Source organism: Manis javanica, chromosome 11 (genome assembly GCF_040802235.1).
Source record: "Manis javanica isolate MJ-LG chromosome 11, MJ_LKY, whole genome shotgun sequence".
In the NCBI taxonomy this organism is placed as follows: domain Eukaryota; kingdom Metazoa; phylum Chordata; class Mammalia; order Pholidota; family Manidae; genus Manis; species Manis javanica.
Genome location: NC_133166.1, coordinates 82739520 through 82765234, shown reverse-complemented (window position 1 = coordinate 82765234; position 25715 = coordinate 82739520). Strand labels below are relative to the sequence as shown.

Genomic DNA, 25715 nt, shown 5'->3' with positions numbered 1-25715 from the left:
ACATCTCCCAGGTCGCTTAGGCCCAGTGGGCTTAGGGGCGCAGGGGTCATTCCTTCACAATAGCAGAGCTGGAAATTAAGTTCAGTTATGCCCAACTCAAAAGTTCTAAGTCCATTGTCTTAAGCATAGAAGGCTAGAACTTAAGTGTGTATTCATTGCATGGTTTATACATTGCAATTTTTAGCAGTATCGTGTAATTTGGGCATAAAAACTTACATTTGGCTCATCTGACATCTTCCCTGAAAGAAACTTGTTCATAAGACCTGACTAATGTAGCTAGTAACTAGTTTTGAGCACTTGCAATAGGGTAAATCTATTCCCTGGGAAGCTGGTGAGATTGAATTTAAAATAGCTTCCCGTTTATAATTCATGCATTTTATGAATCCTGGTTTTGTTGAAACTTTTATCAGTAAATACTTAAGTTTTTGAGAAAATGCTTGAAATTTCACCCTACCTCAATTATCTAAAACAGTGCTATTTCCCTAGGTTTCCGAGTAAGTTTTTTCCCTTTGATAGGTTTGAAGAAAAGCTCAGTGATGCCCAAGATGATTAAGTCTCAGATGCCAACACAGAATTGACTTACGGACCTGGGGCCTTTGGTATTTGGGTGTTTTGTTTTCTATGACTCATTTCCAGGACAAAATGTTTTGGTCCATTAAGTCTTTAAAACAATAAATTTGTCAGAATTACATAATGTCCAAGTGGGATAAATGGATACAAAACTGCATGTTTCTGATCTAGGGAACCTCTAGAAGTTCTCTCCACATTGAAAGGGTAGGCAGAGGGGGACACCTGCAAGGGTTTTCTGGCACCAGAGTGTCTCACAGATGGAAGAAAGAGATTGTTAAAGGTCACACTTCAGACAGCCCAGCTACCGTTGTATAGTGAAGGATATTTACACTGCATCCTTCTGAGCATCACACATTTGACCTGGAGGGGAAGGTGATTTTATTTCCAAACAAATTATATCTACAATGCTTATAGAGTATGGAGAAAAGCAGGCAGGTATATAGACTGAAAGTTGGTATTCAAATCACAACTCCAAATAAGCAAGGCAAAAGTGAAGATAAAATGGGAAAAGACAATTTCATTGACCAAGGATTTCTTCCCATTTTATATGTAAGATTTATGTCAACAGGATGCATTAAGAAAATTACAATGACAGTGTTCATTCACTTACACATTTGAAGTTACTTAGTATTTTCAATTACTGATAATTGAAAATTATTTAGGGATTTTAAAGCATACTAAAATTCTATTGCAGATACCAATTTAAACAAATACGCTTATTTATAGATAGATTGGTAATGTTTTGAATTTGGGTAGTGCTTCATAGTTTTTAAAGCATTTTCATTCACATCTTCCACATATATTACATCTGATTTTGGCAAAAAAAAAACACCCAAAAACCTGTGAGGTAACAAGGGCAAACAATTCAAGTTTCATATATATAAGCATGAAGGGAGTCTAAGGTTTATACAACTTGTTCAAGGTAAAACAAGATTTTATGACTTCTTAAAAGTGATTTTTTTTTTTGCATTACATTATGTTGCTTTTCTATTATAGCTGAAACATCACTATGCAGCTTCATAGGATTCTCTTGAGGCTGATTGAACTGGCCCCGTCACCTATTACCCACATTTCACACATGATTTGATTACCTCTGTCCTCAGTGAACAAATCGGGTGGAAAACACTATGCTATTATACTCCAACAAGGAGCCATCTTTCACACCTCTCCAAGTAAGAATCTTCAAGTGTCCCGAACAAAGAAAAATACTAATGTATGTTATCAGGTCAAAACTGGATACCTTCTGTTTCTTCATTGTGGAGAATGTTGCCTGGACTCTCCCCCTAAAAACATGATTGCCGTATCTGGCTGAACTCCAGATCTGGTGTTAGCCTGGGAAGGCAGAGGACAAACCCATAAACTCAACTTTCTGGACAGTGTGGATGATTCAAGGAGCTCTTCTCTGCTGCTGAGTCTGCTGACCAGGAAACCTGGATATGATAGGGCTTCAGTTCCTCAGGAGAGAGAGAATCAGGTGCATTGCTCATGAGATCATGCCCCCGGAAGGATTTGGGGAAGGCTATGACATCTCTGATGCTTGGTGCTCCAGTGACAAGGCATATCAGTCTGTCTAATCCTGTGAGTAAAATACAAAATTAACAGATGAGAATGTAATCTAAGATTCGGAGTGACTAAATTTTATGAAGGTTGTAAGAACTTCTAAATCAATCTAACAAGTTGTAGCCAAGCACAGGTCCCTGACTTTTTAGAGAACTTTTGTTTGTGTGATTCTTTTCTTATTCTAGAAAAATGCTCAAAGGGCCTAGAGTCTAGGTGAGCATCCTGGAATTTCTCACTCTTCTTGCTTGGTAAAACTAGCAAGGTGAGTGACCATGGCCATCAGAAGAGCGCTGGCATATTTCCACTTTTGTACAAGCTGAATACTATGGACCAGTGGTTTCCAGACTCCAGTAAATGTGTCTGTGAGCCCTCAGGGATTCGAGCAATCCTGACTGAAGACTAGTTTTATTCTATTAAATCTTTCAAATGTAAATTACTCATTTTTATCTTAACATTTATAATGTAAAAATACGTCACTGAAATGGAAAAACAAACTTAAATTCTTGTAGAACTTAATAGGTTTTTGCCCCACCCTTGCTTTCTCTCTCACCCCTAGTAAATTAAGAGCCCAAATTTGGGACCTAGTGTTACAGAATGACATTTTGCTGGTAAAAGAACAGACATGTTTACCTAAGGCAATTCCTCCATGAGGGGGTGCCCCATAATCTAAAGCCTGGAGCAGATGGGAGAGCAATTTCACATCTTCCTGAAATGCAAAACATAATTCAATTTAAATACACACTGAGGGTCCATGAAGTGCCACACAATAAGATTAAGTACTAAATAGAAAATAAAATTCAGTTAAAAAAGTAGTTTATCATTTAGCAAGAGAATTCAAGTCACAGATATTAAAACATGCAGAGAAATGCCTGGTGCTCCATAAAAGAAGTATATTACACTGGTAACGCAAACAGAGTAAGACCAACTAAGAACATGAAGAGGTGGGCTCAGAAAGGCAGGATGAAAAGCAGGAAACTCCTGTCTCGGGGCCAGTGGAAGAGAACATTGTTCAGAGGGCAACAGTGTCAAATGCTGCTGCATGGTAGGGTAGCTTGAGGGTCAAGAAGAGGCTAAAATTACTCTGCCTACCTCAGTTTTTCAACTTTAAAATGGGCAGAATAAAGGTATTTCAAAAATAAACTGTAAAGTTAAATGCATCAGTGCACATAAAGTACTTAACAGTGTCTGGCATAGAGTAAGCACTGATGACTATTACTATCAGTTACTTTTCAATGTCCTACACTAAAGGTGGAGAGATAAGCCAACACTATTCTGTATATAGCGAATCTCCATAACAAGTTTTAACAAAATGGACAAACATTCTGATTTTAAAAAAGGCCAGGGTTAGAATATGATGTTACCTTTAGTAATGTTGCCAGGATATAACGCTGTAGTTCTGAATCATGAATTCGGATAGAACCACCTCCTATCTCACTGCCGTTTAAAATCAAGTCATAGTGTTGGCTACGGACCTAGAAGATTCACAGAGCCTTTATGTTAGAGAAAATTTCTGATTTTCTGTTCTATAGGTTGAAGACACTAGCTACTTAACAATGTATTAAGTATTGGCTCAAACCCAACAGTTTCTTCTGGGGCTTCCAGAATTGGGTCAGACTGTAAAATCTGAAGTTCTCTGCCTTTGTGTCCACATTTCCCTGTTTATCTGGAAGTATAGATATGCTACCTTTTCAGGCTCAGTGTATAGGAGGTTGATGTCACTGGGGTGGGGAGCAGTAAATGGGTGGTGTGCTGACTCCAGCTCACTGAGATTTTCCTCCTTGGGAAGGAAAAGTGGGAAATCCACCACCCAAAGGAAAGAGAACAGGGCTGGATCACGGAGTACCACTCCTCTTGCTTCTAGAAGGTCAGCACATTCCAGTCGTACTTTTCCCAACAATGAGCACTGCAAACAGAAGTGATAAACACTGAGTTAACTGCTGTGACAGAATAGGCAGCAATTGCAACCTGGATTATAAAGCCAGGCCAGTCTCTGGAAAGGATTAGCCAATTTACAGATGAGACACTTATAGTCTCTCAGGAGACAAAGATACGAAGATAGTCATTCTCCACTGAATTGCAGTTAGATTATCAAACTCAACAGACTGGGTGTCTGGTAACACTGAGAACACAGAGTATCAGAGCTTGACTGGCCTGGGTCTGTATCTCAGTTTGGCTACTAACAACTCTGCACCTTTTTCCACAGCAAAACAGAGATAAAAATATCTACTCCAAAACACTGTTGTGAAAATAAGTGAGACAGATATAAAAGGTGCAATATGAATGGTGGGTATTATGACTATTCTTTCCTTACTGCTCCTGACAGGTTATACTGAGGATCTGATGAGTGCCTGAGATGTATTTAATGTTCAACAAACGTCAGCTATTATTAGAGACGCAGCATGAATCTGAGGTTAATTTAAGAGTGTGAATTTTGGAACCAGATTTTGTAGGTTAGAAATCTGGCTCCTCCCCTCCAGAGCTGTGTGAGTACGAGTAAATTTTTTTATCTCTGTGCCTGTTTTCTTATTAAGACGGTAACAGTAAGTAAAGAAGGTACCATCTCTAAGATGCTAACTTCTCTCAACAGAGTTGTCATGAGGATTAAATGAGTTAATATACAACAAAGTACTCAGAACAGTGCTGGGCAAACAGGAAGTACTTAAAATATGCTAACTATGATAAACATGGCTTCCCTGAAAAAGTGCAGTTAGAACAGGAACCATGCCTGGAGACATGCACAGGATGTCATTTGTGGCCTAATCCATCTTACATTTAAATATCCACACAGAAGCACTTTCACTGTGACTTACTCAGAATGCTAATGCTATTCCTCCAAAGTCTGGTTTCTAGCATTCTTTCAAGAAGGTTCTCAGAAGGAATTAGAATGATACCTTCCTGAGAAAAGAATACCAGAAGTTTCAGTTCACAGCTGGGGAAAGTTTAATAGCAAAATGAGTTTGCAGTGGGATGTTTATATAAAACAAAATCCAAAGTTCTTTTTTAAGAAATGCATTGACAAAATATATAATTAACTGCTGTGTTCTCAAGCAAATTTAACAGTGCTGTCTTATGGCTGGTATTGACAAATGAATTCATTAAATAAATGACTGCAGTAGCAATAGCTTTCTTCATTCTACAACTGCAGGACAAGACAGTGGATTACATTTAGATTTGAAGCTGAAGTCTGAAACTTTTCTTTTGGAATTCGAAACAATGATAAGTAAAGCAATACAAATTAGAAGAATGAACTTGATAAAGTACTAATCAGATACTCTTACTATAAAGAAATCATATAATACTATAGTGTAAGGATGAATTTGTATTATGCTTCATCTTTTCGGATTTTCAATATTCATGTTTGACTGTTACATCCCACTTTTGTGTATTTTACAATGATTTCTAAAGCTAAATCCAGTCTTCCGCGTATCTCCTGAAGAATGGTGACTCAGCCAGTGCATACAGCACTCACGACCTCCAGCAGCTGTTCCTGAGGAAAGCTGGTCCTGCCATGACCAAGCAGGGCCAGGTGCCTCCCAGCCCCTCAGCTCTCCAGCAGTCTGATCCATTCCTCCACATTTTCAGTAATGCACTATGTACTAAAGTTTGGGGTTACCAAATTTTCTTAATCTGCAAAACCTTGAAAATGAAAATATTTCATCATAGTCATACAGTGAATACCAACAGCCCTCTACCTAAGTGGCTCTCCTAACCAGAGCCAGATCTAATCTGTGTGAGCAATGCCAATGGAGGCTGGTAGCTGATGAAAAAAACACTAGTTTATGTTCAGTGCATTGTAAAGTGCTAGGTTAATTCGTCATTCAAGATCAACAGCGTAGATGCCTTGAAATCGTTTTTCTTACTGCTTTACTGTGCTCGCCAACAGTTAGTAGGACCACATCTTCCTCCTGAATCTCCATCAGTCTCATTAGTCCCAATCTTTGCTCCTTCATTATGAATTGAGCAAATGGAGAATTCCAGTTTCTATTGGCTTTCAGGAATATGGGATAGATTTCCTGTGATAAAGATAAGATTTTTTTTTTAAGTGGTGGTTTATCTTTCTCATAGTACAAAGACTTCTTGTTTCCAATAGCAGAGAACCTACATGAGATTATTTTTCTCTGAATCCTTCAAAATGATACTGAAGGGACTAAAAAACTAATCTCACAATAATGAAAAAAGAGAATGAAGAGTGGGGAGATATGCACAGATAAGAGATTTCTGTAAATTTTTGGCAGGTTGCAAGTGAATGGAATAGGAATGACTAAAGCAAGATGCAGGAAGCTCTGGCCTAGAGAACAAGGGAGCAGCCTCAGCACAGAAGGAACTGATTTTAGCCTGCAGAATCCAAGAGAGGCTCAGCACTCAGGAAGCTTTGGGTCCCCAAGGTCACAGCCAATGGCCCTGCTGTTCACCTAAAGCAAACCTAACTATCTACAAGCCCCTCCAAGGACACTGTGTTCCCAACCAGTTTTTAAAACATGTCATTCTTAAATGTACAACCAACAACCACCACACATTAAAGAGACTCTGTAGTATTAAAAAAAAATCAAGATAAATAAAAAAAGGACCTGAGATAATTTAGGGACCCATAGAAGACTTGAATCCTTAAATGTACTCAAAAAGACAGTTTATAAATAAAACCAGAATAAAATACAGTGAAAAAAAGCAAGAAAGAGCTACCGGGAAATAACATGATTGCTAAAAAAGCATTCAACTAAAGGCTGCAAAATTAACCCTCGAGTCTATTTCCTGGTCCTGTGGTTCCTAGTTGGAGACTTCAAACACTATTAGAAGAAAAATAAAGAAGCAAAATTGGGAGATACAGGGTTGTGAATTTTGGATCTTATCAAAGGCAGAAAACAGACCAGTATATCTACTATTACCATCATTTCATAAAAGAAAAAACATATTTAGAGTAAAAAACAAGGAGAATTAAGGATAGTTCTTCAAATTGATTTAACTTTATGAAAAGTTTTATACTGCCCTGATTCCTCATTTGCCTGGACCTGTTTTGGAAACCGCTATCCTAATTGTTCTTTCTTACTGAAAAATCCCTTTGAGCTTGAGGTATGAGTGGAAGAGGTAGGTAGTCCATTTTCTATACAAATATACAGTGATTTTTACATGGTTATCGTCACTGAACATATAATTCTGAATTCTTCCTTTCTTACAAATCACTACAGCATGAACATTTCCCCCATATTACAAACTTGTAGGAGACAGTTTTAAAAAGTAAGTTTAATATGAAGTCTTTTGATTATACTTTATTCATCATTCCCATATGGTTTCATTTTATTCCTGTTGTAAATGATACTGTGCTGAGCATAAAGTCTCCTCACATTTAAGATCCTTTAGTATATCATGGGAAACTGCTGACTCAAAAAGCATGACTATTTTTAAAGTTACTGATTCTAAAATGGCTGAGGCAGTTGAGACAGTGACAATGTCAGAATGCCCATTCCCCCACTCATGCTCTTCCCTATTTTAGTTCTACCCATCACCAAGCCAAGAACATGAAATGCGTCTGTCAAGGTATATTCAGAATTTTAAGAAATGTTTGAGGACAATGAATACAGGCTTTCTTTCACACCTGCCACATTTTCATTTAAACCTTGGGTATGCACGTTGTGCTCTATTTTCTTAACTGGATTAAAGAACCATTGTTTAAAAGACTGTTTGAACTTTCATATTCTGATTAATGGTGAATTCAACCATCTAAGTTGAAGCCTTAGAGGAGTTACACCCAGGGATAAGATTAACTCTAAAAATAAAAAGAAGTAGAAGAATGACATGAAATAACAAGACCCTCAAAACTGATGATAAGAATTCAAGCAATTATTAAAAATACTGAATCTCTCCTAGAAAGGGGGGGGGGAAAACTGGCTCTAATTAACTCCTTACCTGATTAAAATGGTCAGCTGCAAATTTTCTAATGGACTCAATGTCTTTCGTTTTTAAGTATTTCTGATGAAGGAAAATGAAAGTAAACACATCAATATAACACTGAGCTTCATAAACATGTTTATGATATCAAATGGAATACAAATATATTTCTTGTCTTCCCACTACAATGGTAGGATTCAATAAAAATTTAATTTCTGCTGCCAAATGAGAAAATTTTAACTTACTTTTGTTTCCAATTATGTAGGTCTCATTGGAAGTAGCTATGAATATATTCCATAGAAGAGTCTGTATATGTAATGTGCAGGACTCAGAATTTGATTATTTCAGGTCTCTCAGAATTCTTTATATCTTTTTCCAAATTATTTCAATGTCTTTCTATGCTAGATACTATGGCTATCATCATAGCTAATATTCATGGAGCACTTATTAACTAGGTATGGGAGATTCAAAAAGGTGAAAACATGGTTCACAGCCCTGCAGTTCTTATCTACTAGGGGAAGAATAGACATACTCGAGTTGGGGTACATAAGAACAAGCAATGTATGTTATACTGATATTACCTGAATACACTATATCTAGACTAGAGTTTGGACACCAATTTACTGCCCATTGAGATATGAAGTGAATACAAAGTAATGAGAATGAATTCTTATCCCATTTTGAATATACTAATATGACTGTGTATCCAAATGAGGATTCTTTCAAAATAGTAATCTCATTCAAAATACACTGGAACCCCTCTTATTAAATCACTTTCAAAGCAGGTGTACTAACTGCAGATAATAGATATGTCCCATTATTCTGGAGTCAATGCTTGCCTAGCCCAATCATTTTCTCCGTGTCATCTCCCAGCCTTTGTGCTTTTCATAGCCCCACCTCCTTTCTCTTCCCCTAGTTATTAATGCTGTTGAGATCAGAGCCCTCAGAAGACCAAGAGCAAGAACCAGCATGCAAAGTCAGTGCTGGAGCTGATACGGGGTGGAGAGTCTTTGGACAAACTGAGGCTAGAGATAGTATGAACACTATTTATGCTCATCACTGGTAGAAATGATCCCAAGTGAAGTACCAGAGTACTTTATAGCAGTGTATAAAAGAAAAAAAAACCTTTAGCTCTTGAATGTACACCCATATTCATAGGTTGTATTGTTCTCTACTTACAATTTTAGGGACATTGTTAGACTATAAAAATATTCTTATTTAAAGAGAATTTTTCTTCCTGAAGTTTTAAAGTGCCAATGTTGAACATAGTTACTTCCTAAATATACATTCTAGAGAAAATACAGCATTGTACTTCACTTACTGCTCCTTCAGGGATACATAAGGCTTTGACAGATCCTCGGGGTTTACTAAGTGCATCTTGGAGAAATCCAACCTCTGTGTTTCTGAACACATCACTGAAATCTATGATCTGGAAAATGGGTAACAAAAAAGTGTAACTAAAAGTGAAGTTATCTTTATCTCAAAACATTTTACAAACAAGATTTTAAAGAAGAAAGTAGACCTTGTTAACATTTATGGAGTGACTACCATGGGCTGGGCACTATGACAAATGTTGATGTACTACTATAGTATTCATTAGCACTAATTCATTTCAACTGTATAGCAAATGTATAATCCCCATTTAATAGATGAGGAAAGCAAGGACAGGGAAGGAAATAACCAGCCCAAGATGACACAGCTAGTAAGTGGGAGAGACAGAATTTAACCTAAGCAGTCTGACTTAAGAACCACTATTCAATATTACAGAAGAAAGAGGGAGCAGTTAAGTTGGCTGCTATAAGTAGGCAGTTACGAGTTTTTGTATATTATATTTTTTTCATTCTAAGAACTGAGCACAGCCTATTCATAGACCAGGCAGAACTCAGTTTCTAAGGAATTTGCAATGAGAACTGAGATACAGAAATGTCACCAGCATTACAGAGATGAAGGGCTATTGCTTACTGAGAGCAAATAATGAGAGGCTTGCTAATGTAAACTGCACTATATAAATTCTACCCATACCCTTAGCTAAATATGTATAGATCTTAGTAATTTGAAAAAACATTTCCATATGTTTGGGTTCTTTACAGACCAGGGAAAAAGAATAAATAACTTAATCATTTGCCTTCCAAGTGCCACTTTAGCTAAAGAAAAATTGAAGGTTACCATTATATCCATATAATTAATTACTTATCCATAATAAAAACTTTATAGCAAGAACCTTGTTCTTGGAAATGGAGCAGACTGATAGCAAAGAAGTAACGTTAACAGTCTATGAGTCTCTCTTGCTGCAGCTCAGAAACAAGAAGGAATGTGACAAGCAACATTCACAAGAAAACACAAAACACCATGTATGTAACTGGTCACAAATTTCAAAGTGGTTCAAAAGACTACAGGGCTCTTTGGGGACAGAGTCCTAGAAATGTGATGAGAAGTACCTTCATCCCGAAGCGAGTATCGGGTTTATCAGTTCCATAGCTGGCCAAGGCCTCAGCAAAAGTCATAGAGGGGAAGGGAACCATCACAGGATCCTTATCACTGGGCCAGGAATACTGTAGCAAACCCTCGATCAGCCTCTGGATCCCACTCTGGTCTACAAAAGACATCTCTATGTCAATCTGAAACCAAAATAACATACGGAAGCTAACTTCAACAGCCACAATATTAATATGTACATATTTATTTATTTCTCTGGTTTCAAGTTACCAAGGAAATCTGCACACAAATACTTAAAAATGGGCAAGGGTATAAATATTATTGTGCATCTTTTTATGCCAGGCACTGCTAAGCTTTACATCCATCAACTTGTTTAGTTCCCATAACTATCTCATGGCTTAAAGGTCAGAGAGACTAAGTGACTTGCCTATGTATGCAAAGCAAGTAGTGAAGCTACATTTATCCTAGGTCTGTCCAACTCCAAAGCTTATGATTTTTGTGCTTCACTACCCTGATTAATATACTATCATTCAGAAATAAAATCCTAATAGCTTTGATGAGTCCACAGATAAATTAAATATCAATGTATAGAAGTGTTGGTTCTTAATGTGTAAGAGATTTGTTTTAAGAACTTTATCATATCATGACCGTTAAAAGATTGTAGGGATCTCTGGCATACCTTAGTTGGTGACCACACTCCTTACGAAAAGGACACATGAAATGGATAAAAAATTAAATAATTAGTGTCTCAACTGCAGGTAAGTTTAATTAGGTATCTGATGGATAAGATGTAGTAAGTATGTACAATTACTGTCCTGGTCTTGAATACTTTGCTGCAGCAAGGCTGAATCAGTAAGAGACGAGTACCTGAGTAAACTCGGGCTGTCTGTCTGGTCTCGAACCTTCATCTCTGTAACATCGGGCAACCTGAAAATACCTACAAGTGAAAAACAGCATAAATGGAGTCACAATTCAAGGAAGACACACCCACTTTTCCCTAAAAGTTCATGGCAACGCAGGTTATGAAATCAATTAATAATGATACCTAAAGGACATACAAAATTTTTAAATTCTTTTCGATAAACAGCTGATGCATGAGAATTCTATTCTACATATTGTTTTAAAAATATACAATGGCACGTTTGGATAGTTGTATATTAGTCACATATTAGACTGGTATGCAAGCAGACCATGCTTCTTTATACATATTCATTTGCTTTGACCAAAATGGAATATGTATCACTCACTCCATGAATGTTGTATTTGGGTATTTGCTCCATAAATGCACAGGAAGAGTTGCCATTCTAAGTCTGGTCTTCATCTGCTGAAATGCAACTCTGTCACAGAAGGCCTAGTTCACAGTTCTATTTTTCAAAATAATATAATTTCAAGCCTTTCAATACCTAGCTTGCAACTCTCAAGGCACTTATTTTTGGTTTATATCACACTTGGTTTTATTTTTTTATTTTTTATTTTTTTAATTTTTTTCTTCTATTCTTTTTTTTAATTCACTTTATCATCATTAATCTACAATTACATGAAGAACATTATGGTTACTAGACTCCCCCCTTCACCAAGTACCCACCCAACAAACCCCATTACAATCACTGTCCATCAGTGTAGTAAGATGCTGTAGACTCACTACTTGCCTTCTCTGTGTTACAAATCCCTCCCTATGCCCCCCCCCCCCACATTATACATGCTAATCATAAGACCCACTTTCTTTTTCCCTGCCCTTATCCATCCCTTCCCTCCCCTCCTGCCCAGTCCCTTTCCCTTTGGTAACTGTTAGTCCATTCTTCGGTTCTGTGATTCTGCTGCTGTTTTGTTCCTTCAGTTTTTCTTTGTCCTTAAACTCCACATATGAGTGAAATCATTTGGTACTTGTCTTTTGCCACCTGGCTTATTTCACTGAGCATAATATCCTCTAGCTCCATTCATGTTCTTGCAAATGGTAGGATCTGTTTTTTTCTTATGGCTGAGTAATATTCCATTGTGTATATGTACCACATCTTCTTTATCCATTCATCTACTGATGGAAATTTAGGTTGCTTCCATTTCTTGGCTATTGTAAATAGTGCTGCGATAAACATAGGGGTGCACCTGTCTTTTTCAAACTGGAGTGCTGCATTCTTAGGGTAAATTCCTAGAAGTGGAATTCCTGGGTCAAATGGTATTTCTATTTTGAGCTTTCTGAGGAACCTCCATACTGCTTTCCACAATGGTTGAACTAATTTACATTCCCACCAACAGTGTAGGAGGGTTCCCCTTTCTCCGCAACCTTGCCGACATTTATTGTTGTTTGTCTTTTGGATGGTGGTGATCCTTACTGGTGTGAGGTGATATCTCATTGTGGTTTTAATTTGCATTTCTCTGATAACTAGTGATGTGGAGCATCTTTTCATGTGTCTGCTGGTCATCTGAATTTCTTCTTTGGAGAACTGTCTGTTCAGCTCCTCTGCCCATTTTTTAATTGGATTATTTGCTTTTTGTCTGTTGAGGTGCATGAGCTCTTTATATATTTTGGATGTCAAGCCTTTATTGGATCTGTCATTTACGAAAATATTCTCCCATACTGTAGAGTACCTTTTTGTTCTATTGATGGTGTCCTTTTCAGCTTGATATAGTCCCACTTGTTCATTTTTGCTTTTGTTTTCCTTGCCCGGGGAGATATATTCATGAAGAAGTTGCTAATGTTCACATCCAAGAGATTTTTGCCTATGTTTTTTTCTAAGAGTTTTATGGTTTCATGACTTACATTCAGGTCTTTGATCCATTTTGAATTTACTTTTGTGTGTGGGGTTAGACAGTGATCCAGTTTCATTCTCTTACATGTAGCTATCCAATTCTGCCAGCACCATCTGTTGAAGAGACTGTCATTTCTCCATTGTATGTCCATGGCTCCTTTATCAAATATTAATTGACCATATATGTTTGGGTTAATGTCCGGAGTCTCTAATTTGTTCCACTGGTCTGTGGCTCTGTTCTTGTGCCAGTACCAAATTGTCTTGATTACTATGGCTTTGTAGTAGAGCTTGAAGTTGGGGAGTGAGATCCCCACCACTTTATTCTTCTTTCTCAGGATTGCTTTGGCTATTCAGGGTCTTTGGTGTTTCCATATGAATTTTTGAACTATTTGTTCCAGTTCGCTGAAGAATGTTGCTGGTAATTTGATAGGGATTGCATCAAATCTGTATATTGTTTGGGCAGGACGGCCATTTTGACGATATTAATTCTTCCTAACCAAGAGCATGGGATGAGTTTCCATTTGTTAGTGTCCTCTTTAACTTCTCTTAAGAGTGTCTTATAGTTGTCAGGGTATAGGTCTTTCACTTCGTTGGTTAGGTTTATTCCTAGGTATTTTATTCTTTTGGATGCAATTGTGAATGGAATTGTTTTCCTGATTTCTCTTTCTATTGGCTCATTGTTAGTGTATAGGAAAGCCACAGATTTCTGTGTGTTAATTTTGTATCCTGCAACTTTGCTGTATTCCGATATCAGTTCTAGTAGTTTTGGAGTGGAGTCTTTAGGGTTTTTTATGTACAATATCATGTCATCTGCAAATAGTGACAGTTTAACTTCTTCTTTACCAATCTGGATTCCTTGTATTTCTTTGTTTTGCCTAATTGCCATGGCTAGGACCTCCAGTATTATGTTAAATAACAGTGTGGAGAGTGGGCATCCCTGTCTTGTTCCCGATCTCAGAAGAAAAGCTTTCAGCTTCTCGCTGTTCAGTATGATGTTGGCTGTGGGTTTATCATATATGGCCTTTATTATGTTGAGGTACTTGCCCTCTATACCCATTTTGCTGAGAGTTTTTATCATGAATGGATGTTGAATTTTGTTGAATGCTTTTTCAGCATCTATGGAGATGATCATGTGATTTTTTTGTTTTGTTTTGTTGATGTGGTGGATGTTGTTGATGGATTTTCGAATGTTGTACCATCCTTGCATCCCTGGGATGAATCCCACTTGGTCATGGTGTATGATCCTTTTGATATATTTTTGAATTCGGTTTGCTAATATTTTATTAAGTATTTTTGCATCCACGTTCATCAGGGATATTGGTCTATAATTTTCTTTTTTGGTGGGGTCTTTGCCTGGTTTTGGTATTAGGGTGATGCTGGCTTCATAGAATGAGTTTGGGAGTATTCCCTCCTCTTCTATTTTTTGGAAAACTTTAAGGAGAATGGGTATTATATCTTTTCTGTATGTCTGATAAAATCCTGTGGTAAATCCATCTGGCCCAGGGTTTTTTTTCTTGGGTAGTTTTTTGATTACCACTTCAATTTCTTTGCTGGTAATTGGTTTGCTTAGATTTTGTGTTTCTTCCTTGGTCAGTCTTGGAAGGTTGTATTTTTCTAGGATGTTGTCCATTTCTTCTAGGTTTTCCAGCTTCTTAGCATATAGGTTTTCATAGTAGTCTCTAATAATTCTTTGTATTTCTGTTGGGTCTGTCGTGATGTTTCCTTTCTCATTTCTGATTCTGTTGATGTGTGTTGATTCTCTTTTTCTCTTAATAAGTCTGGCTAGAGGCTTATCTATTTTGTTTATTTTCTCAAAGAACCAGCTCTTGGTTTCATTGATTTTTTCCTATTGTTTTATTCTTCTCAGTTTTGTTTATTTCTTCTCTGATCTTTATTATGTCCCTCCTTCTGCTGACTTTAGGCCTCATTTGTTCTTCTTTTTCCAATTTTGATAACTGTGACGTTAGACTATTCATTTGGGATTGTTCTTCCTTCTTTAAATACGCCTGGATTGCTGTATACTTTCCTCTTAAGACTGCTTGTGCTGCATCCCACAGAAGTTGGGGCTTTGTGTTGTTGTTGTCATTTATTTCCATATATTGCTGGATCTCCATTTTAATTTGGTCATTGATCCATTGACTATTTAGAAGCGTGTTGTTAAGCCTCCATGTGTTTGTGAGCCTTTTTGCTTTCTTGGTACAATTTATTTCTAGTTTTATACCTTTGTGGTCTGAAAAGTTGGTTGGTGGGATTTCAATCTTTTTGAATTTACTGAGGCTCTTTTTGTGGCCTAGGATGTGGTCTATTCTGGAGAATGTTCCATGTGCACTTGAGAAGAATGTGTATCCTGTTGCTTTTGGGTGTAGAGTTCTATAGATGTCTATTAGGTCCATCTGTTCTAGTGTGTTGTTCACTGCCTCTGTGTCCTTACTTATTTTCTGTCTGGTGGATCTGTCCTTTGGAGTGAATGGTGTGTTGAAGTCTCCTAAAATGAATGCATTGCATTCTATTTCCTCCTTTAGTTCTGTTAGTATTTGTTTCACATATGCTTGTGCTCCTGTGTTGGGTGCATATATATTTATAATAGTTATATCCTCTTATTGGACTGAGCCCTTTATCATTATGTAATGTCCTTCTTTATCTCTTGTTACTTTCTTTGTTTTGAAGTCTATTTTGTCTGATTCTAGTACTACAACTCCTGCTTTTTTCTCCCTATTGTTTGCATGAAATATCTTTTTCCATCCCTTGACTTTTAGTCTGTGCATGTCTTTGGATTTGAGGCGAGTCTCTTGTAAGCAGCATACAGATGGGTCTTGTTTTTTTTATCCATTCAGTGACTCTGTGTCTTTTGATTGGTGCATTCAGTCCATTTACATTTAGGGTGATAATTGATAGGTATGTACTTTTGCCACTTCAGGCTTTAGATTCTGGGTTACCAAAGTTTCCAGGTTACTTTCCTTACTATCTAAGAGTCTAACTTATCTCACATAGTATGCTGTTACAAACACAATCTAAAGGTTCTTTTCTATTTCTCCTCCTTTTTCTTCCTCATTCATTCTTTATATATTAGGTATCAGATTCTATACTTTTCCTCTATCCCTTGATTGGCTTTGGGGATAGTCAATTTAATTTTGCATTTGCCTCATAATCAGCTGCTCCACCCTCCCTACCATGATTTTACTACCTCTGGTGACAGCTATCCAACCCTCGGAACACTTCCATCTATAGCAGTCCCTCCAAAATAGGCTGCAGAGATGACGGTTTGTGGGAGGTAAACTCTCTCAGCTTTTGCTTATCTGGAAATTGTTTAATCCCTCCTTCAAATTTAAATGATAATCTCACGGGATAAAGTAATCTTGGTTCCAGGCCCTTCTGCTTTATGGCATTAAATACATCATGCCACTCCCTTCTGGCCTTTAAGGTTTCTGCTGAGAGGTCTGTTGTTAGTCTGATGGGCTTTCCTTTGTATGTGATCTTATTTCTGCCTCTGGCTGCTTTTAACAGTCTGTCCTTATCCTTGATCTTTCCCATTTTAATTACTATGTGTCTTGCTGTTGTCTTCCTTGTGTAGGGGGATCTGTGGATCTCCATGGCATGACAGACTATGTCCTCCCCCAGATTGGGGAAGTTTTCAGCAATTACCTCCTCAAAGACACTTTCTATCCCTTTTTCTCTCTTCTTCTTCTGGTATCCCTATAATGCGAATATTGTTCCACTTGGATTGGTCACACAGTTCTCTCAATATTCTTTCATTTTTAGATCCTTTTTTCTCTCTGTGCCTCAGCTTCTTTTATTCCTCTTCTCTAGTTTCTATTTCATTTACTGTCTCCTCCACCGTATCCAACCTACTTTTAATACCATCCATCGTGTTCTTTAACGATTGGATCTCTGACCTAAATTCATTCCTGAGTTCTTGGATGTCTTTCTGTACCTCCATTAGGATGTTGATTATTTTTATTTTGAACTCCCTTTCAGTAAGAGTCACGATGTCCATATCATTTAAATCTTTCTCGGGAGTTGTATTAACAATTTTACTCTGGACAAGGTTCTTTTGGCTTTTCATGTTTGTATATGGTGCCCTCTAGTGTCCAGAAGCTCTATTCTGGAGCTGCTGAGCCCCTGAAGCAATGTTGGGGGTCACAGGGGAGCGGTACTGGGGGTAGGAAAGAGCTGTTCCCCGCCTCCTGGCTCCTGTGCCTGTCTCCAATGCCTGAGCCAGTGGGCTGGGCACACAGGTATAATTTTTTGTCCCAGAGCAGACAGATATGGATCCCTGCTTTCCACAAGCAGCCGGAATCCCAGTCTCCCCAGGAACTCTGCCTGTATTAACTTTCCAACCCGGTAGTCATGAGAATCTCATGAAAGCACCATGAAATGTAGGCTTGTGCTCCCAGCGCAGATCTCCAGAGCCAGATATTCAGCAGTCCCAAGCCTTCCACTCCCTCCCTGCTCTGTTTCTCTTCCTCCCGCCGGTGAGCTGGGGTGGGGGAGGGACTCGGGACCCACGGAGCCACAACTCCGGTACGTTACCCTGTTCGGTGAGGTCTGCTCTTTTCTCCAGGTGTGTGCAGTCTGACGCTGTCCTCTTTCCTTTTGCTCTCTCAGGATTAGTTGTGCCAATTAAATTTTCTAATTGTATCCAGTTTTAGGAGGAAGCCTCGGTCTGTCCTCTCACGTCGCCATCTTTAATCCAAATCCCACACTTGGTTTTATTTATTATCGTATTCTTACTGGAGTCATTAACTCCTTGACAGCAAAACCTATTCTTTTTTTGTTTTTAATTTCCTGCCATGTCTACTAACATATAGCTTTGCACATGGTGGGCACTTAATAAATACTTACTAAGTAATTACTATACATTTTTAGGGTATTTTACAGTATTTTCAAAACTCTTTGTATTTCCTTTTCCCACCTCACTTCCCTTTTCCTTTTCTGACAACTACTAAAGAAAACTCACCTGTCTAAACCACCAACCATCAGAAGCTGCTTAAACTGTTGGGGACTCTGAGGGAGACAATAAAACTTTCCAGGTTCCCTGGATGGTACTACAAACTCTTTGGCACCCTTTTAACAAAAGAGAAGAGCAGAGATATTATTTTAAAAAAACTTAACTGGTAGGAGTTGATACTTCAGCTCATCAATGAAATTAAATAAAGAGCAAAGTTCCCACAATGACAGATTTCTTGCTCATCTTTTAGTCCCCCAAAAGGCTTGCACACATAGGCTTTAAATAATGTTTGTACACAGTAGGTGTTAAGTGTGTGCTTACTGAAATGAATTCTCAATTGTTACTAGCTAAAAGAATGTTGTGCATCAATTCCTATTCAAGGAATTCCCAATTGCTTTCCTAAATTAAATTATAGTTTTGTACGTCCACAGACTGTATGAATAGATTAAATATCAATGTTAGAAATGTCAGTTCTTGATGAACAAGGAGTTTACTTTTAAGGAATCGATTCATTGTTGATTTGCATCTGTAAAACTCAAGGAAAAGAAAACTCACATAGAATAAAAGAATGCTGACTCAAAATACTGATGCATATAATTTTCTCAATCTTTAAGAAAACCTAGTTAATGTGACCATCCTGAGGCAGTAAAATAAACAAAAGAAGTACAAATAAGTACATATAAAAGCAAAGTGGTTCAGGTTTCATATCTAATAGCACTTTGTTAGTAGGCTGACTTAGGGATTATACGTACCCCTGGAGTCCTCTTAAACAATGTTGGTGTTTCTATATCCACAAACCCTAAAAGGAGAGAAACATCAGAATTTAATAGAATTAGTTAAATATGTTGTCTATGGTACAGTACAAATCTGAGGCTGTCCTTTAAGTAGGAATTTTGACTGAAATAAAGTTACCAAGCATACTGATGTGGGTTTTATACATCCAAGAAGGAAGGTAAAGATTTTCATAAAATCTTATTCTGTTCATAAAGTTAATACTTTAGTTATAAAATAATTCTATTTGATGGATTCTTGTCTACTGAGCTGTTCTGGTTTCCTAAATGTTCTGCTAATGCAACTAAAAGTAACACAAATATAGTAGGAAAATCCCAGGATTGGCTGAAGAGACTAATTTAATTCACATAACATTTCTGAGCTCCCAAATAATTATGTATGAGCATGATAAAGAATCAACAAAATTTATAGATAACAACGGAAGGGCTACCCTACCTTTAGTAATGATGGGAAATACTGAACATAGCAGGCACTTCACTTCAAAAGGTTGTCCTTGTGACCCAGTTGCAAACTAAATTATGCTCTAAATTAGTACATTATGCTCTAAGAGACAAAACACCTGGAAATTAGCCTTTCTTTAGGTAGCTTTACATATTAAGTGACATTTGGCAACATCTGACCCAATATGAAGGAGAGAATATAATAAAGCTGCTGAATAAAACAGAAGAGATGCTAAAGTGCTTCAAGAACATTCAGGCAGTTTCCTTACCATGTAGATTACAGAGATATTCCCGCATTTTCATGACCATCTGGGACCTCAGTCGCAAGTAATACTGCATTTGGAAACTACGCAAGTCCAAGTAGCGATACTGCAAACGAAGAGCCTCTGTTTTCTAAACAAATTGGAAGATTTTTGTTACAGTATTTTTCAAATATTGAAACTATTAATTCAAATATTAACTTTAGATACACAGTGTGAGTTTTCAAAACCTTCAGCTCTATCCTTAGTTTCCACCATTTGTGTGCACACCATCACCTTAATTCCTACAATTTCTAAAACTGTTACTAGTACAGATTTTACACTTGTTACTATTTGTTATTAATAAGACCCTTCACTGTTTGACATTTTCTTACCTTCCTAAACATTACCCACTAAGCCTGCAGTTGCCTTGAAAAAAAAATCTAAAGATTTCAAAGATCTTTTATAAATACACACCAGAGTAAAACACAGCTACGACTTCCTCACTGAGTGGGACAAGTTTAAGAAACACAAGGAATGGCAGAGGGAATCTCAATGGCTGTACTAAGAACACAGTGTGGAAGGATGCTTATTTTCAAAGCTGGAAGTCTCTGCATCCCTGTTTGTGCTGACAACTTTTTAAGAAGTCCTTCCCCTAGAATAGCTTATTTCTGATACTAAAAACAGAAGTATCTGTCACTTCTTTTCTGAAACTTTAGGTGGAGGGAAACTGTTTATTTCCTTTTCCCTTTTTCCACAACAAGGTCAACTCTGTAATTACATTGCTTTTTCTAACTAAAAGACTTAAGTATTGGGAAATTAAATGTAAGACCAAGTGGCCATGCAATTAATTAAAAAACCCTTTTTATAGATCTGTTTACGGACTGGGTATACATAGGTCTACAACCATAGATAATTGTGACAAAGCTGAAAATTATCTGCTCTCTAGCTTCATCAACCCCTCAAACTTTGACACAGAACATCCTAAATTACAGTAATCATATTTATATGCTTGGGAAGTTAAGTGAGTATTTTATCACTGTTGGAGGTTTAAATTTAATAGATGCAGGATCTCTTATGCCATTTGGACATTTCTAAGCTAGATATAAAATTTTCTGTCAAAATGTAAAACAATAGTCACACAAAAAAAACTTGAACAAAGTAACACCCCTAGTCTTAAAGAAACATGTTTCAAGCTGTCTGAAAAAACAGTCTAGGTGTCTAGGAACTGCAGCAGCTTAATGAACTGTCACTGTTTAAGAACAGGTCACTAAAAAATTGTAGACTAACAACAATTCATGATATATCTATAATAAAATGCTTTATTTTGTAGAAGTTAAGCTTTTTTTTCTTTAGAAAACTTCAAGACACTTTACTGGTCATCAACATTTTCTAAGTACTCTACTAATTAGTAACAGAGGATGGCACCTTCACAAAGTCCTTAATTTCAAAGGGCAGCTTCTTGCAGGAATTCAGAAGTTCAGCTGTTTTAACTTTGATTTCAATCTCACCTGTAGGCATTTTCTTAGAGAGAGAAAAAGACCTATTTTAAAAATCACCCATCAGGATATACACATAATGAGCATTTGTAAAACACACGCATTTTTTTACATCTGTAAAATGTGAGGGTGCTTATGGTATATAGTCTAAGGCATAAATGTCTAATCATGATTTTGACATTTTTATGTGTATCTGTGGCTAATGTACTTGCTCATTAACAAACGTTTTAACATACATATTTACACAGGTGTGTATGTTTGTAGTGAAGATTTTGGAATCTGTAGGTCCATTCCTAGAATTTACTGGGCTTTGGTGCTTGATGTCTAATAGGTGCTCAGTGCCTGAGTGTGTAGACAGACAGTGCAAATGTATATAGGTAGAATTCACCTATTTTCTACAGTACTAACTGGATTCTCTTGTCCTGGAGGTCGGGAAATTACTGTCCCAGACACTTGTAACACAGACTCTATGGGGGCTTCACATAAAATCTTCTTCACAGGAGCAGCTGACTATAAAATAAGAGAGGAAAACAGTTCCAACAAACAAATGAACTTCAAGCATTCTTCGGAAAAGTGTTAATACTAATAGCTTAATGCCCCTACCAGAAATACCAGGGCTGCCGTTAGTGACTTTTAGAATTTGGTAAACTGCATCCCATTTTGACTCCATATAATACAGAAAGTAAAACTATTAGTCAAGAGTTTTAAAATGTTTTCCTTAACGGAAAATAAGGAGAAGAATGATTAGTGCAAACAATTCCCACATACATTACAGGCAAGTATCTTCAGGGTTTGTTTTAGAGACAGTTATATCCAAAAGCAATAATGGAGCCCACATGAAAGGTCAGCTAAGTTCTCCTGGGTTAGCTATGGATTCTAACCCTTAAAAGATAATTCATTGCTCTTTACTTGTTTCAAACACTAAAAGCTGAGAAAATCATATTTTTCTTAGGCATGTACGTAAGCATTTGTAAACATTATCACAATAGAAACTCATGTCACCTAGCATGCAAGAGAGCTCTTTATTTGATCTAATTTTATTGTAATTTTTTTGAATACTCAATACCTTCACCTGGCTCAAAACTGAGAGTTTTGAGAGTACCAACTTAGTGAAGTTTCCCTCCTACCCTTGTCCTCTAGCCCCTTAGTTCCCCACTCTAGAGGTACCCAGTGTTACCAGAGACTTATGTATCCTTCCAGGGACATTTTATAACATATACATTCATGCACATGCTCTTTTATACAGATGATAGTACTCTATATGCTCTTCTGTGTCCCATTTTTTTCATCTAACAATATATGTTGGATTTTTCCCCCGTTAGTACAGAAAGAGCTTCTTCAATTTTTTTTCTATGTCTGTAAGGATGTACATTATTTTTTACCCCAGTCTCATTTTGGGAATGTCTAGGTTGTTCCCAATTTTTTTTCTCTTAAAAATAATCAGACAATGAATAACCCTGTATTTCTGTCATTTTACATCTGTGTAAGTCTAGGTATAAAATAATTTTAAGTTAACAGACTAGAAGTAGAATGAATGGTTCAAAGGATATATGCATTTATAATTTTGATATTGCCATTGCCCTCCTTAGAGCTAGTGCCATTCTGCTCCCTCCAGGAATGTAAGAGCACTTGTTTTCCCAAACACAGTGTGTTGTCAACCCAGTGTGTCAAAATTAACAATTCCGTGTAGTTTTAATTCACATTTCCCTACCTATGAGTGAGATTGGGCATATTTTCAAGTCTATAAGCCACTTACATTTCCTTTTCTGTGAATTTTATGCTCATATCCTGGTTTCATATTTCTACTGGGTCACTGGCACTGGTTTTTTGTTTTGTAGTAGCCATTTGGATATTAGAGAAATTAGCCCTTTGGGATATGAGCTGTGGATATTTTTTCCCAGTTTGGCATGTCTTAATGTTGCTTATGGTGGTTTATAGTTTTCATTAATGATAAACTTTTGAATTTAAAACCTCAAGCACACTTGTCCAACGTACTTAGCTTACTCTAGCCACCATATCAAAGAGGTTCTCAGGTAACAGTAGGAAATCTTCTATTACCTCCTCCTGGGGAATGATAACTTGAACAAGCCCGTGAAAATCTCTTAGGACCAGGAAAATGTTTTGCCTGATTAATAAAGAAAATGAACACATTAGGGTAAAATCTCTGAGCCCAAACTTTAAGCAGGCAAAACACAAATTAAACAAACAAAAATCCATGCAATTTCTCACATTCCTTTTCTATAATTAAATAATTATGTGCTTTCATTAGCTATATTCATGCTATTATCTATGTAGCTTATTAATGAAAAAACAATTTTAATTTTATTGGCTATATCTAGCTTATTAATGTTATCCAGATGGCTTATTAGTCAAAAGGCAGATTTAAAATTTTTTTTGCAATTTTCATTTGCTTAAGTCTTTATAAGAAAATTTATTAAATTTGATAACTTGCACATATTAAAATCCAAACATAATATTTCAGGATAGTAGAAACACATGATTGGTCATTTTTTGAAATACAGCAAAAGTCTTTTTTTTCTTCCTAAAAAGGAGATGCAATCTAAAATTTTCTAGTAGTCCAACTACTAATTAATCCCTCTACAAACCATCAAAAGGTCTGCCAAATCCCAACAGTTTAGCATTCAACCTACATTTCTCATACTGTCCTTAGTACCAGGAAGAGGTACAGGAAGCCTCCTTAGATTTTGAGTTCAGGAGATAAAGTCATCAAGGTTATGGGGTCAAATATCCACACACCTGGACCACATTCTTTTGGAAGGTCACACAATCTATCTTTTCATTGTGAACTCATGTACTCTTCAGGTGTGTTCTGTAGTACAGAGATGGAACCACCAAAAAATGGGCTCTAATCTTAAGGAATCACTGTTCGTAGTTTTAGGCTTTTTCCCTATCTAAATTTAGAATAAAATAAGCTGCTTCATGCTGTTGAAACTTATCAGCTGGTCCATTCCAAATTAATGGTCCTAAGAATTCTTCAACCTTAGTAAGCCAAGGGACAATTCAGTCCATGGTGGATCATACTTTATTATACACTTCAACAGACTACTGTAGGTGTTTACTGGGAGTGACACTATTTGGGTCTTTCAAGATAAAAACAAAACTGAAAACCCAAGGAATTCTAAGAATTCTGCAGACTTGAAAGGCTTTTATTATTCTGACTGATTGAAAATGAGAAAGTTCTGGAATTGCCTTGCCTTGTGAAAATAAGAGCTCTGAATTTTTAAAACCCTCTGCCTCAATTTACCTTCGGTACTGAATCCATCCACACAAAGTGACTTCTTGGCCTAAATGAGAAGAACGCAACTCTCCACATGTGTTGGTCCGGGCAACAAAGCTACTGAATTCTTAAAAGAAAAGAGGAAACAAGCAAGAGACTAAAAACATTTGCAAATTGCTTAAAAACAGACTCTCAAATCACATCATCTTAGGAATTTTATGTCAGTGGATGAATCATACAAAGTAAGTCAAAGTATGTAATTTGGTTCAATCACTATTAAATTTACCTGAAAATGTGTCAAAAGCCAAAAGCATAATGTCTTAATGTACATTTTTGCCTTGTTAGGAAGTCTGAATTTCTTTTTATCACCTAGCACTTGCTAAATTTACCCTAATTTAGCACACCTAAAATTACCCTATTCTTAGTCTTGCCCAAAATTAAACAGGATTTTGGGAATTACAGAAATTTGATGGTACCGTAACTACCTTTAATACTACAGTGAAATAAATAGTCACTTGCACACTAGAAAACACTATTCAAAGTATTCTCAACATGAGAGAATTTTTTAGGCTTAGAGCGCTTCGCTGCTTTCACCTGGAATTCTTCTCTGTGAACTCAGACCCAGACTTCTAGAGAGAGAACCCCGGACCAGAGGGGTGGCCCTTCCGGTGGGTCTGGACAAACCCCTGCAGAGCCGACTTAACCGACATAACATTTTGGAGCCACAGGACGGCGAGAGATGCTCACGACTCCTAAGATGCCGGCGGTGATGGTGGTCAAAGTCAGTTTTGGAAATATACACAAATCCCTTAAAATGCTAGTATTACCCACTCTCCCAATATTTGAACCCTTCTCCGCTGAGCATCCACGACGTACAGGTGTCTAGAAACTAGGTAAATCTGCAAGGACTTTGGGGCCCTTGGGAAGTGGGTAGGAGAAAAGACCTTCCCCCTCCTCTCACTGCCATCAGTTTTCACTTCTTAATAAATCTGCGGCCAGAAGAGACGACAGAACTCCCGTCACACTGCAGCACAAGGCGGGACCAGCGGCCACGCGGAGGTAGAAGAAGCCGTTGTCCCTCGCGCAGCCTTCTCTTCCACGCTCTCAGAAAGTGCCCGGGGGCAGAATCGGAAGTCAGGAACTTCAGCCTCAGGTTTCTAATCTCCCAGACGTGTCGCCCGACCTCGGGTGTTCACGAGGATATCCAAAACCATCTCAAGAGCCCAATCCACACACTGACGGCCGCGCCTCGGTCGGCCACCCAGCGCCCAAGATTACGGTGAAAACATTCAGCCAATCAGAGCGGAGGTGCTGCCACCATGCTTACTACGGGCGGAAGTTTGAAGGAAAGCTTTGTGCCTGT

General features: G+C 37.4%; 1 protein-coding gene across 2 annotated transcripts; it reads right to left on the bottom strand.

The window, feature by feature from the left end:
* Positions 1-930: 930 nt before the first annotated feature.
* DARS2 (aspartyl-tRNA synthetase 2, mitochondrial) lies at positions 931-25674 on the bottom strand. Of its 2 annotated transcripts, XM_073216773.1 has the most exons (17): positions 24947-25674; positions 24380-24479; positions 23173-23239; positions 21523-21624; positions 21044-21139; positions 19646-19769; positions 18897-18943; positions 18154-18260; positions 11317-11386; positions 10452-10631; positions 9335-9442; positions 8032-8094; positions 5991-6143; positions 3815-4033; positions 3492-3602; positions 2761-2836; positions 931-2146 (listed from the first exon to the last, which is right to left on the bottom strand). In XM_073216773.1, exons 1-17 carry the CDS (start codon positions 25065-25067, stop codon positions 1932-1934), a joined length of 1959 nt encoding a protein of 652 aa, XP_073072874.1. In that variant the 5' UTR covers positions 25068-25674; the 3' UTR covers positions 931-1931. The 2 variants fall into 2 exon arrangements, with proteins under 2 accessions (XP_073072874.1, XP_073072875.1); XM_073216774.1 differs by lacking the exon at positions 3492-3602.
* Positions 25675-25715: the final 41 nt, after the last annotated feature.

Bases quoted from the DNA above. Each gene is read 5' to 3' on its own strand.
- DARS2 (XM_073216773.1), bottom strand. From the start codon at position 25,067: ATGTTATGTCGGTTAAGTCGGCTCTGCAGGGGTTTGTCCAGACCCACC. The intron at 11,387-18,153 runs GTGAGTTTTCTT...TTTCACTTGTAG, and splicing joins ATGGTTGGTGGTTTAGACAG to GTATTTTCAGGTTGCCCGAT. The intron at 10,632-11,316 runs GTACTCGTCTCT...TTTTGGTTTCAG, and splicing joins GACAGCCCGAGTTTACTCAG to ATTGACATAGAGATGTCTTT.